General features: G+C 39.2%; 1 protein-coding gene across 1 annotated transcript in view; it reads right to left on the bottom strand.

The window, feature by feature from the left end:
- The window catches only part of SVOP (SV2 related protein), a 71,068-nt gene extending 69,747 nt beyond the window's left edge, over positions 1 to 1,321 (bottom strand). The window contains exon 1 of the mRNA XM_063087739.1: positions 1,287 to 1,321. Coding sequence (XP_062943809.1) covers positions 1,287 to 1,321 — 35 coding nt within the window. The remainder of the gene's footprint in view (positions 1 to 1,286) is intronic.
- Positions 1,322 to 12,810: the final 11,489 nt, after the last annotated feature.

The following is a 12,810-nucleotide window of genomic DNA, read 5'->3' as shown; positions in this document are numbered from 1 at the left end:
TAGCACGAGATTGATTTTGAAATGAAAGTGGTATGTTTTCTTTGAGAGATTTGCACTCAGACATTTACATTTTTATGTACTCATACATCAACCTCTGGATAGTATAACTGAGCATTCCTTAGCATTTGTGAAATAATGCTGTATTACATAACAAAATATGCTATTTGTGGATCAATTAATAAAAGCTTAAAAGTAAAATTTAAGTTAATTAACATTTTAAAATGAAAATTAATTTTACACTTATTGAGAAACAAACATTACAATCCCCTTCAGTACTCAGAGCCTCCGAGAGCTGTATCAGTCACACTAAAAGTCACTTGGGAGAATTCCTCAATAGCTTAGAGAAAAAAACACACCATTTTTTAAGTCAAGAAAATACATACATGCTAAATGATAATGTATCCTTTCCAACAAACCCAAATAGAGTCTACTATTACCATCCAAATGGCTAGTGATTCCAAAAATTAAAGCCCCCCCCCAAATGCTCATTTTAATGCCCCCTCTCATACTCTTGACTTGCTTAACAAATCACCATCTGCTTGTAGTAGGAAAAATCCGTTAGCCCCTCTAGAAGGCCCCTGTCCTTTCCATTGCTTGGTCTTTTCCCCCCAAGATTATCAGAGCAAATTTGGTGTCCCTTAAAAATTCTAATCCTCAAAGGACTGTATTCCTGGTGTTCCCAATGGTGAGTCTCACTCTAGCTAGCTGTTACAAAAACCTTTCATTCAGAAGGAGGCAAGAGGTTTCAGCGACAGTGCACAGCCCTCTCATTCACACAGTTCATAAACAACAGGACTTCGCCTAAGCCTCTTCTCTAGAAGGGAATCCTGGCTTTTTAGAAACCAGTTTGCAACATCAGTATCTTTGCCTTCCGAAAGACCTTGCAGAGAAATTAGGAATTTCACAGCATAGGAGAGGGGCTGGAAAGAACCGATGTCATTGCATAGACTCATCAATCCAGTCCACATTGCAAAACAGCAGCTAATGCTTTCTTAAAGCACAGACCTCAAAATCCCTTTAGGATTGAGAGCAACTAAAAGGGAAAGCATAACATTCGTGGCTCTCCATAAAATCCTGACGGATCTGAAAAAGAGTCACAGATACAGAGGCTGGGCTGTTGGGTTAGGAAAATGGCTTGTCTCCTCCGGGCCTAATTCCCTTCTCAGAAACAGTTCCCTTTATATTCCAGAAGCCATGCAGAGATGCACCCTCTTCCCCACCCACCGCAGGTTTTTGTTTTTTAAAAGAAAGCCTGTCTGCCTCTTACTCGCCCCCATAATACTCACGGCAGCTGCCTGAGCTGGAATAAGTCCTCCTCCATGTCCGCGCTGCGCCAGGACGAGCCCTTTTCATGGCCCTTACATGGTAGTGGTGGATGATGAGCGCTTGGGTTTCAGCACCGGGGTGCCGGACAGCTCCCGCGCCACTTCCTCGCTCCTCCGCCGGCAGCTGTTCGGGGGAGGGAGCCGCCGGGGACCAGCCCACGAGACAAAGCCGCCGCCGCCAGGAGACCGCGGCGAGTGGGCGGAGAGGAGGGGGCGGAGGGCAGAGCAGGCTGTGCGGGGAGAGGGGGCGGAGAGAGGGGGCGGGGAGGGCTCTTCTGCTTGGAGGAGCCACAGCCTCTCTGTGGCTGGTGGTGCTTTGCTGGGGTGCCTTGGGGCACAGCAGCCTCAGAAATGGCTGTCGAGGTACCAATGAGCGCCCTTTGGTTGACTACACCTCTTTAATGTTTATTTGTAGGTATTCATTAATGTTATTAGTATGATCCTCTTAAAACCCGTGGCGCACTTGGTAGAGTGCTGCGCTGGGAGCGCGGCGACGCTCCCGCCGCGGGTTCGGATCCTATATAGGACTGGCCGGTACACTCACTGGCTGAGTGCCGGTCACGAAAAAAACAACAACAACAACAATAATAATAATAATAATAATAAAAAAAAATTTAAAAAAAAAAAAAAAAAAAAAAAAACCCAGGCTGCTATAACAAATACAGGTATGCATTTAAAATACATATATTCATGCATTTAAGTACTTCTTATTGAGCACCTTCTGTGTGCCAGTCACTGTAATAGGCACTGGGCATATGACAGAACAAATTTGATATGTCATTGTCATCGTGGAGCTGAAGGTCTAGTGAAGTGAATCAATAAAAAAGTAAATTATGAGAAAGCCAAAGTTCACTCATTAATTCACTCAACAAGCATCACTGAGTGATTTCTACAGCCCTGACTGAGGAATCAGGATAAGACAATGTTTCTGCCTTCCTTCGAGGTCCTCCCTGTCTAGTTCAATGGTTTCCTTGGCCCTCCTCTCTAGAATTCCTGCCCCCTTTAGAACTTAAGCTTTGTGAGACTTCTCTGATGTATCCCAAGTACCTAGAACAGTGCCTGGCACATAGAAGATGCTCATTAAATATTTATTTATTGAATGGTTCTCAATTCAAGCTAAACACAAGAATCACCTGGCTCCATCTCAGACCAATTGAACTCAACTTTCTGGATGTGGGGTCTGAGCCTGGGTATTTTTTAAAAAGCTCCCCAGAAAGCTGGAGTGAAAATCTCTGATTTAGTGTCAACAAATGAAGAGAAATTATGCAACAGAAACCTACAAAGATGACCCATGATGGCACCTGGCTGGAAGTATAAGAACAATAATCAAATGGAGGCTCACATGGAAGAGAAGGAAGAGGGAAACATTTTTTTCTTTAATTGTTGTCTAAGTGGGGGAGAGGGTTTGGGAGAGGGTGCAAGAAAACCAATCTGAGAACTGGAAACAATCTCACATCAAACACACATCACAATCTCATATCAAGTCCAAAAAGGACCTGAGAATTCGGAGTTGAGTGAGTGTGTACCAGGCAACCAAGAACGTGCTTCATCCACATTGTTGCCCTTGATCTTTGCAACAATCCTATAAAGCAGGTATGATTTATACCCTTTTTATAGATGAGAAAACAAGACTCAAAGAATGGCAAGTGACTTGCATGAGGTCGCCCATACAGGAAAGAGTTGATCTGGAATTAACACCCAGGCTTCTCCAGTCTGTTTCCAGAGCCCACACCTTTAAGTGCTAGGCCTTCTTTGAGAATCTCAAAAGAAACCATCGGTTGTGGGTATAGTAGAAATTTTAATTATTGAAACATTGAGCAACTTTAAACAAATTGAATGTTGGGGAAACCAATTATGCATTGGCACTATTCATCCAGCAAATATTAATTAAACAACTCTGTGCCTTACACCATGATAATTTCTATCAACTTATTCCTGGCTACTTCTGACCTCACATGGGAGAGAGTCAGTTACAACAACTTGCCCCACCTACACTCATTTCTAACAGAATCTGCCTCTGCTGTGCACATTTGGTATCACATGACTCTCAGCCACAGCTGATTGGTTCAGAGTTTGGACACTAACCTGTAGACATCTAATCCAAGTGCGTGTTTGTAGCCCTGGTTGCCTATCTGGGAAAGACAGGTGGGCATTCTGGTATCTTTCAGTGATAGATTCAAATGTCTCTGAAGACTTTTGCTCTACCTACCCCTCTTTTCCCTCAATCCTTCTAGCCAGGTGGGGTTCTGCAGGGCTCTGAGACTATTCAGTGTGCTTATTCTAATTAGTCCCCTTACCAGCCAATTTTAGGTTATATTCATGTCAGGATTTTTGGAGATTCAACAGAGGTGCACTCAAGTTCCTTCAGAGAAAAGGGAGTTTGAGGGCAGAACTGGAAGAGTTGTCAGATCAGGACCGGCTGCAGGAACTCTCTTCCAAGCTCCACCTCTTACTGGGTGGGTGACCTGGAGCAGGTTATCTAATTTTCTGTGCCTGAGTTTTCTCAGTAATACAGGAATAAATAATTGTACCTACTTCATAGGGTGGTAATGAAGATCAAGGATAAAATACATACATATTATGGGGCACATATTAAAGACACAATAAAGTGTTAGCGGTTATTATTATGTATCTCTCTTTGCCCCTATCCCCAATATGTTTTCTGCTCCTTCAAAATATTAACCGGCCTATGGAGGATAGAAAGGGAAGGTGGTGTGGAGAAAGCTAAGTCTTCATCAAGCTTATGGAAATCCACAGAAAATGTTCAAAATTGAGAAACCAAAAACCAGGTATGTAAGCATCTTATTTAGAAATATGCCAGTAAATTTCTGGTGCTATTTTTATTTTTTTAAAACCATGTGAATGCTATTGCTGTGAGATTTTTCCAAATAATTGTTATTGTGGTAAAATATGTCTTAGCCAACTCAGACAGTCATAACAAAATACCATAGATTTGGTGGCTTAAACAGCAGAAACTTAATTCTCACAGTTCTGGAGGCTGAGACATCCAAGATCAAGGTGCTAACATGATTGGGTTTTAGTGAGGGCTTGCTTCCTGCCCTGAAGACAACAATCTTCTCACTGTGTATTCACATACACAGTGTGTATGCATAGAGAGAGAAAGCAAGCTCTGTGGTATCTCTTCTTACAAGGGCACTGATCCCATGATGGGGCCCTACCCTCATGACCTTATCTAACCCCAATTACCTCCTAAAGGCCCCATCTCCAAATACCATCACAATGGGGGTTAAGGTTTCAACATATGAATTTTGGAGGGACATGAACATTCAGCCCATGGCACTATATATAACTAAAATTTGCCATTTTAACCATTTTCAAGTATATCATTCAGTGGCATTAACTGAACCATATTACATAAATCACAATTGTTGTATAAACATTGCTATCTATTTCCAGAACTTTTTTATCATCCCAAAGAGAAACTCTGTATCCATTAATCAAAAACTCCCTATTCCTCCCTCTACACACACCCTGGTGACCTCTAATGTACTATAAATTTGTCTGTTCTAGGTGATTCATGTGAGTGGAATAATACAATATTTGTTCTTTTCTGTGTGGCTTATTTTAATTAGTACAATGTTTTCAAGGTTCATCCATGTTGTAGCATCGATCAGAATTTCGTTCTTTTATATGACTGAATAATATTCCTCTGTATGTGTACTGCACATTTAGCTTACTCATTTATCCGTTGATGGACACTTGGATTGTTTCCACATTTTCACTATTGCGAAAAATGCTGCTGTAAACATTGGTGTACAAGTATCTACTTGAGTCCCTGCTTTCAGTTCTTTAGGGTATATAGATAGGAGTGGAATTGCTGGGTCATATGGTAACTGAATGTTTAACTTTTTGAGAATCACCAAACTGTTTTCTACAGCAGTTGCACCATTTTACATTCCTGCCAGCAATGCACAAGAATTCCAATTTCTCCACATCCTCCTCAACACTGGTTATTTTTTATTTATTTTTTATAATACCCATTCTAGTAGTGTGAAGTGTTTTCTCTTTGTGGTCTGATTTGCATTTTCCTAATAACTAATAATGTTGAATATTTTTTCATGTGCTTATTGGCCATTGGTATATCTTCTTTAGAGAACTGTCTATATAAGCCTTTTGCTCATTTTTTTAATTGGGTTGTTTGTTTTTTGCTGTTGAGTTAAGGAATTTCTTTGATTTTTAAGAAATTAATATATAATAAAAATATTAACTTGGTGTGGCCCTTACTCAACTACATGGCATCCTTACAACTCCTGCTCAGTTATTAATCATGTCAGTTTCCCACCTTCTAAGAGAAGCTTCTGACTGCTGCAGTACATCTTTTCAAACCAGATTATATGAGTTGTGGAGAGTTCCCACGGAAAGTGATTGACTGCAACTGGGCTCAAGTGACTACCTCTGGACCAATCAGCTGTGGGCCGGGTATATGGAAGCTCCATAACAGAAAACACAACTGCCGAGGTGACAGAGGCTGTGGGTGCGGGATATTCCTAGAAGGTAGAGTGAGAGGGGAAAGCTTTGATTGACATTGATAATACCCTACTCACTAAGGCCTCTGCAAAATTTCCCAAAGTTCTCCAGCCCTCCATAATCCTTCCCCTCCTATCTGTACAGCACTCTCTAGGTTCTTCTTTTTTTTTTTTTTGGTGGCTGGCTGGTACAGGGATCCAAACCTGTGACCTTGGTGTTAAAAGGCTGTGCTCTAAGCAAGCACTCTCTACATTCTTAACCAAGCAAGTATTTATTCCTGCTAATCATTATTCAAGTTTTGAAGTATATTTTCTGTTGTTGAATACATGTATGCCTTCTCTCTCTCAGTTACATTGTAAGATCAAGGCAGGGCACCTGTTCTATACCTCCCTCCCACCCTACAAGGAGGCTATCACCCTGCCAAGCTGTTGGCCACTGTGTAATGGTACCAGCTTTGGAGTCAGACAGACTTGGCTCTGTGACTTACTACCTGTGTGACCACAGACAAGTTATTTTACCACTTTGAGTCTCAGCTGCACCATGTAAAATAGGGACAATGATACCCACCAACAGGTCTGTTATAAAGATTAAACTAGACAATGAATATTCATGTGCATAACCAATTATTATATGGGCCCAAATATATGTCAACCTCCCATTATAAGCAGGATCTGAGATATAAGATATATAAGCAAGCTTTTGGGGAGAGAGGAATATGGGGAAATGTTGATCAATGGGCACAAAGCTTCAGTTACGCAAGATGAATAAATTCTGTAGTTCTAATGTTTAGTATGGTGACTATTGGTAATGATACTGTACTAATACTTGAAATTTGCTAAGAGAGTAGGTCCTAAGTGTTCTTATCACACACATGCAAAAATGGTGACTAATATATGTGAAGTGATGAATATGTTAATTAATTTGATTGTGGTGATTATTTCACAATGTATACATATATCAAATCATCAAGTTGTACATCTTAAATATATACAATATCAAAAAATTAGGAAAAATCTGAGTGAAGGGTATACTGGAACTCTGTTCTATCTTTACAACTCTCCTATAAATCCAAAATTAAAAGTTTAATTTTAAACCCAGCCCCATCTAGGCAAGCTGCTACCACCACCACGGGGCCTCACTGGGGTCCTGAGGCACGGAGCGGGGGGAAGCCGAACCCAGCTACAATTAGGCAAGCTGTTGCCACCAACCTGGGGCCCTGCCGGGGTCCTGCGGTATGGAGCCAGGAGAAGCCAAACCCAGCTTCAACCAGGTAAAGAGCACACCAAAAACACCATTTCCACATAGGTAGTCAACCACAGCCACTGCAATTGCAATGGCTGCCACAAAAACGGCTAGTCTCTATAATAGCAGTCACAGCCACCCTGCAGATCACACACCAGACTCTCAACTGTCAGTGGAGACCAAAAAAAACAGAGGTCCTCTCTCTTCACAAAGCACACTTTGAGTAATAGAAGAAGCATCTGATTTATGATAATAAGGGAGGACTTGATCACACCTGTCTCAGTGCCAGACAGACCATCTAGGCAACAAACCAACAGAGGGACAGTTAATCTATCAAATGGAGAGAACAAAACTTGGTTATTGGGGGCAGGGGCAGGGGGAGAAGAGGGAGGGAGAAGAGGGAGAAGGGGTAGGGAGAAGGGAGATGGGAAGGGGACGGGGTGATTGGATAAGGGGCATAAAGAATAAGTATGATTTGTAACAATGAATATGCTAATAAAAATTTTTTAAAAATAAAAGTTTAATTTTAAAAAAGTAAAGAAAACAACTTTTGAGCCAACTTAATATAGTACATTCTATAGCAATAGATAAAAATGTTCAATGACTGTTAAAAATTTTAATTTATTAATGTGGCTATATACATTTAAAATGGCATATTACATAAACAGTAACTCATTTATAAATACTCCTTTTCTCCATTATATTTATGTGGCTATTTTATTTGAGCCATAGACATACATCTTCAATGGCAGTGCCTTTATCATGCTAGATCTACTTTTTGACTCACTTAACTCAGTTTTTTCCAGAGCATATCATCTTCACTTCCATCTCAGCTGTTTGAGCTATATCACTTTTAAAATTTGCCACTGAGGCTTCTCTAAAAAGTTAAACATTGAATTACTATATGATCTGGCAATTCAATTAAACATTGAATTACTATATGATCTGGCAATTCCACTTCCAACTAAAAGAATTGAAAACAGGGACTCAACAGTTATTAGTACACCAACATTCATAGCAGCACTATTCGCAATAACCAAATGGTGGAAACAACCCAAGTGTCTACCAACAGATGAATGAATAAACAAAATGTGGTATATCTATGCAATGGAACATCATTTGGCCATTAAAAGAAATGAAATTCTGATAGATGCTACAACACGGATGAATGTTGAAAACATTATGCTAAGTGAAATATGGCAGCATAAAAGGACAAATATTGTGTGATCACATTCATATGAGGTACCTAAAATAGAACAGTTTTTATAAAGACAGAAAGGAGAATAGAGAATACCAGGGGCTGGGGAGAAAGAAGGAAATTGGGGCTATTGTTTAATGGGTACAGAGTTTCTGTTTGGGGCAATGAAAAAGTTATGGAAATGTGTAGTGGTGATGGCTGTACAACATTGTGAGGGTACTTAATGCCACTGAATTATAGAGTTAAAAATTAAAGGACGTAAAATGGTAAAGCTGCTGTGGAAAACAGTATGGAAATTCCTCAAAAAATTAAAAACAGCGTTATCATATGCTGTGGATTAAATGTTCCCCCAAAATTCATTGAAGCTTGATCCCATTGTAAGGGTATTAAGAGAGTGGGAAACCAGACTATGGCAGTGTTTAAAGGTGGGTCCTTAAAGAGGTGATTAGATCATGATGACTATGCCTTGTGAATGGATTAATCTGTTCGTGGGGTAATGGGTTAATGGTTCAGTGGGCTGTCATGGGAATGGCACTCGTGGCTTTATAAGGAGAGTACATAAAAGAGCTCTTGCCAGCCTCTTCATGTGATACCCTGAGCCGCCACAGGACTCTGTACAGAGTCCCCATCAAGAAAACCCTCACTGCTGGCTGGCTGGTTAGCTCAGGTGGTTAGAGCACAGCCTGTTAACACCATGGTTAAGGGTTCAGTTCCCCATACAAACCAGCTGCGCCACTCCCCCCTGCCCAAAGAAAAAGAAAGGAAAAACGAATGTCCTCACCAGATGCACCCTTGGCATTTGGACTTCACAGACTCCAAAATTGTAAGAAAGAAATTTCATTTCCTTGTAAATTACCCAGTTGCAGATATTCTGTTATAAGCAGCAGAAAATGGACTAATATACCATATGATCCAACAATCCCCCTACTTGGTATATATTCCAAAGAATTAAAAACAGGATCTTGATGGGATATTTGCACACCTGTGTTCATTGCTGCATTATTCACAATGGCCAAGAGGTGGAAGCAACCTAATGTCCATCGATGTATGAATGGATAAAGAAAATGTGTAATATACTTACAATGGAATATTATTTGGCCTTTAAAAAGAAGGAAATCCTTTCATGCACTACATCACGGATAAAACTTGAGGTCATGTTGCTAAGTAAAATAAGCCAGTCACAAAAAGACAAATAGTGTATGATTTCCCTTACATGAGGTATGAAAAGTAGTCAAACATAGAGACAGAAAGTAGAATGTGGTTACCAGGGGCTGAGGAGAGGGGTGAATGGGGAATTGTTCAATAGGTAAAGAATTTAAGTTTTTCAGGATGAAAAAGTTCTACAGAACTGTTGCATAACAATGTGCATATAATTAACACTACTGTAGTGTACACTTAAAAATGGTTAAAATGGTCACTGGCCAGTTAGCTCAGTTGGTTAGAGCATGGTGGTGTAACACCAAGGTCAAGGGTTTGGATCTCTGTACTGGCCAGCTGCCAAAAAAAAAAAAAAAGTGCTTAAGAAGGTAAAGTTGATATTACGTGTTTTTTACTATAAAAAAAAAGATTAAAGGGTAATTTCATGTTCTGTTTATTTTACCACAATTAAAATAATAGCCACTGACAATGTTAAGCCAACCCATGAGCACCATTCCAGAAAACATGAAGACAGTTGCTTTCCTCAGTTGTGTGTATTTGTATTTGTCATTGCCACAACTTAACCACTTATCGTATCATTTTTTTTAAGTGATTTTTAAAAAAGACTTGGCTTACAGTAACTATAGACCCCTGCAATGTGAGGTCATATGCCCAGGAATAATAACTAAATCAATTTAATTAACTAATCAATAACTAAACCATTTCATTGTCCACCTTGAAAAAAACACTAATTTCATTAGATAACCTCTCAATATCCAAAAGTAAGCAGATTATAATTTCAGCTATTAGATGTTCCTTAAAATAAAGAGCTGACACACACCTTGTAATGTGATTCTGTAAGGTCTCAAATATAAGATTTCTCCTTCCTTATATTATAGAATTTTTTCTTTTATTATAAAATTTCCTTCAAAATAGGGAAATGGAGATTTCCTAAATTTAGTATGTTCCCTCAAATACTTGCTAGGTAATTATTATTCCACCCATTTTTTAGCCCACTTTCACCTGGAGTTTTCATGAAACTGCAGAAGCAAAAAAATGGACCTGAAAAGTCAGAAAGTAAATCAGAACTATTTTGGAAAGAAAATTTCTTATAGGCTGTGGGAATAACCTTGAACAAAGAATTCACTTCTGATTCACTGTCATACCCCTCACTACACTCAACCTCAGAGTTTTGCAGTGTGGGCACTCAATAAATAGTTAAACTATCTGTTAAGTTGAATTAAACTATTAAACTATTTGTTAAACTGAATTTAAACTTTTGTCAAACTGATTTGAAACAAACCGATCTCTCATCTGGGTAGGGAGGGATCCAGGATCTATTTTAATCTGTGAAAAGCAGGGATAATGGTGTATATCATGGTTGCAAGTTGGAGGACCATAAGTAGGGTGACCAACTCATCCTGGTTTGCCCAGAACTTTTCTAATTTTAGCACTGAAAGTTCCACATCCTGGGAAACCCCTCAGTCCCAAGCAAACCTTGACATTTGGTCACCTTGTGACCGTAAGCCAAATCTGGTATAAAGATGTGTTTTGAGTAGTCTGGAGGGTTAGAAAGAATTACTTTTAAATTTAAGAGTTAAAACTATAAAATTCTTAAAAGAAAGTATTGGAGTAGACCTTCATGACTTTGCATTAGGCAATGGTTTCTTAGACATGACATCAAAAGCACAAGCAATGAAAGAAAAAACTAGATACACTGGACTATACCAAAGTTAAAAATTTCTATATTGTATAGGATACCATAAAAAAATGAATAGATAACCCACAGAATAGAAGAAAATATTCGCAAATCGTTTATCTGATAAAAGCCTTGCATTCAAAATATATAAACAACTCTTGCAACTCAATAATAAAAAGACAAATAACCCAATTTAAAAATGGGCAAAGGATCTGAATAAACATTTCTCCAAAGATATATAAGTAATCAATAAGCACCTGAAAAAATGCTCAACATCACTAGTCACTTGGAAAATGCAAATCAAAAACACAGTGAGATATCACTTCAAACCCACGAGAATGGTTAGAATTAAAAAGACAGACAATAACTAGTGTTAGCAAGAATGTGGAGAAATAGAAATCCCTGTACACAGTTAGTGGGAATGTAAAATAGTGCAGCTACTATGGAAAACAGCTTGGCAATTCCTCAAAAGTTAAAAATAGACTTACCATATGACCCAGCAATCCCAATCTGTGGTATATACCTAAGAGAAATAAAAACACTCCATACAAAATTTGTTCACTAGCTGGCCGGTTTGCTCAGTTGTTAGAGTGCAGTCTTGTAACACCAAGGTCAAGGGTTCAGTTCCCTGTTCTGGCCAGCTGCAAAAAAAAAAAAAATTGTACACAATTGCCCATAGCATCATTATTCCTAATGCCAAAAATTGTTCATTAACTGATATGAATGAAAACATAAAATGTGGTATATTCATACAATGGAATACTACTTGGCAATAAAATGAAATGAAGTACTGATTCATGCTATAACACAGATAAACCTTTAAAACATTGTGTTAAGTGAAACAATGCAGACACAGAAGGCCACATATTGTATGATTTTATTTATATGAAATGCCCAAAACAGGCAAATTCACAGGGACCGAAAATAGATTAGTTGTTGCTAAGAGTGGGGGTGGAGATGGGGAATGGGTATTGACTGCTAATGCATGTGGGGTTTCTTCTAGAGGGGAGAAATGTTCTAAAATTAGATGTGATAGTTGCACAACCCTGTGAATATACTAAAAAATGGAATTGTACACTTTAAATGGGTGAATTGATGGTATGAGAATTATAAATCAATAAAGCTGTTTTTTCAAAATAATTACTTTTAAAGTTAATTTCCAACATTTAAAGTGAGAGATTTCACATAAGAGGACTATCAGCATCTTGGGGGAAAAGGGGGCAGTGTTCCTCCACTGGGCCTGACTTTCTGTTCAGACACAGCAGCTGAGGCCTCGCAGCAGTCTGCCCCAGACTGTCCAGACTGTAGCCAGCCCACAGCCAGCTTTGTGCCTGGATATTCCCTGCCTCCTCTAGGGAGGCCTTTCAAGGGCACCCCCTGAAAAGTGGGAGCACAGTACTTAGTACACAGTAAGCGCTAAAAAAAATACCTTAGAGAATTAATTGCTATATTTTTTCTTACATTTCTTAGAAACATTGTTATATTTTTCTGAAGCAGTAGTTCTATCTTTGAGTATGTGACAGCATTCACCAGAGAGCTGTTAAACCACTGATCACTGGGCCCCACCCCCAGAGTCTTCTAATTCATCAGTACTAGGGTGAAGCCTGAGAGTTTTCATTTCTAACAAGTTCCCAGGCGATGCTTCTACTTGAAACCACACTGAGAACCCCTGTTCTAAAGCTATGTCTGAACTAGATTATTGGCCAAGAAAAATATAGCCC

This window comes from Cynocephalus volans, chromosome 2 (genome assembly GCF_027409185.1).
Source record: "Cynocephalus volans isolate mCynVol1 chromosome 2, mCynVol1.pri, whole genome shotgun sequence".
In the NCBI taxonomy this organism is placed as follows: domain Eukaryota; kingdom Metazoa; phylum Chordata; class Mammalia; order Dermoptera; family Cynocephalidae; genus Cynocephalus; species Cynocephalus volans.
The sequence above is the reverse complement of the archived record's forward strand: the minus strand, read 5'-3'. Positions and strand labels throughout refer to the sequence as shown.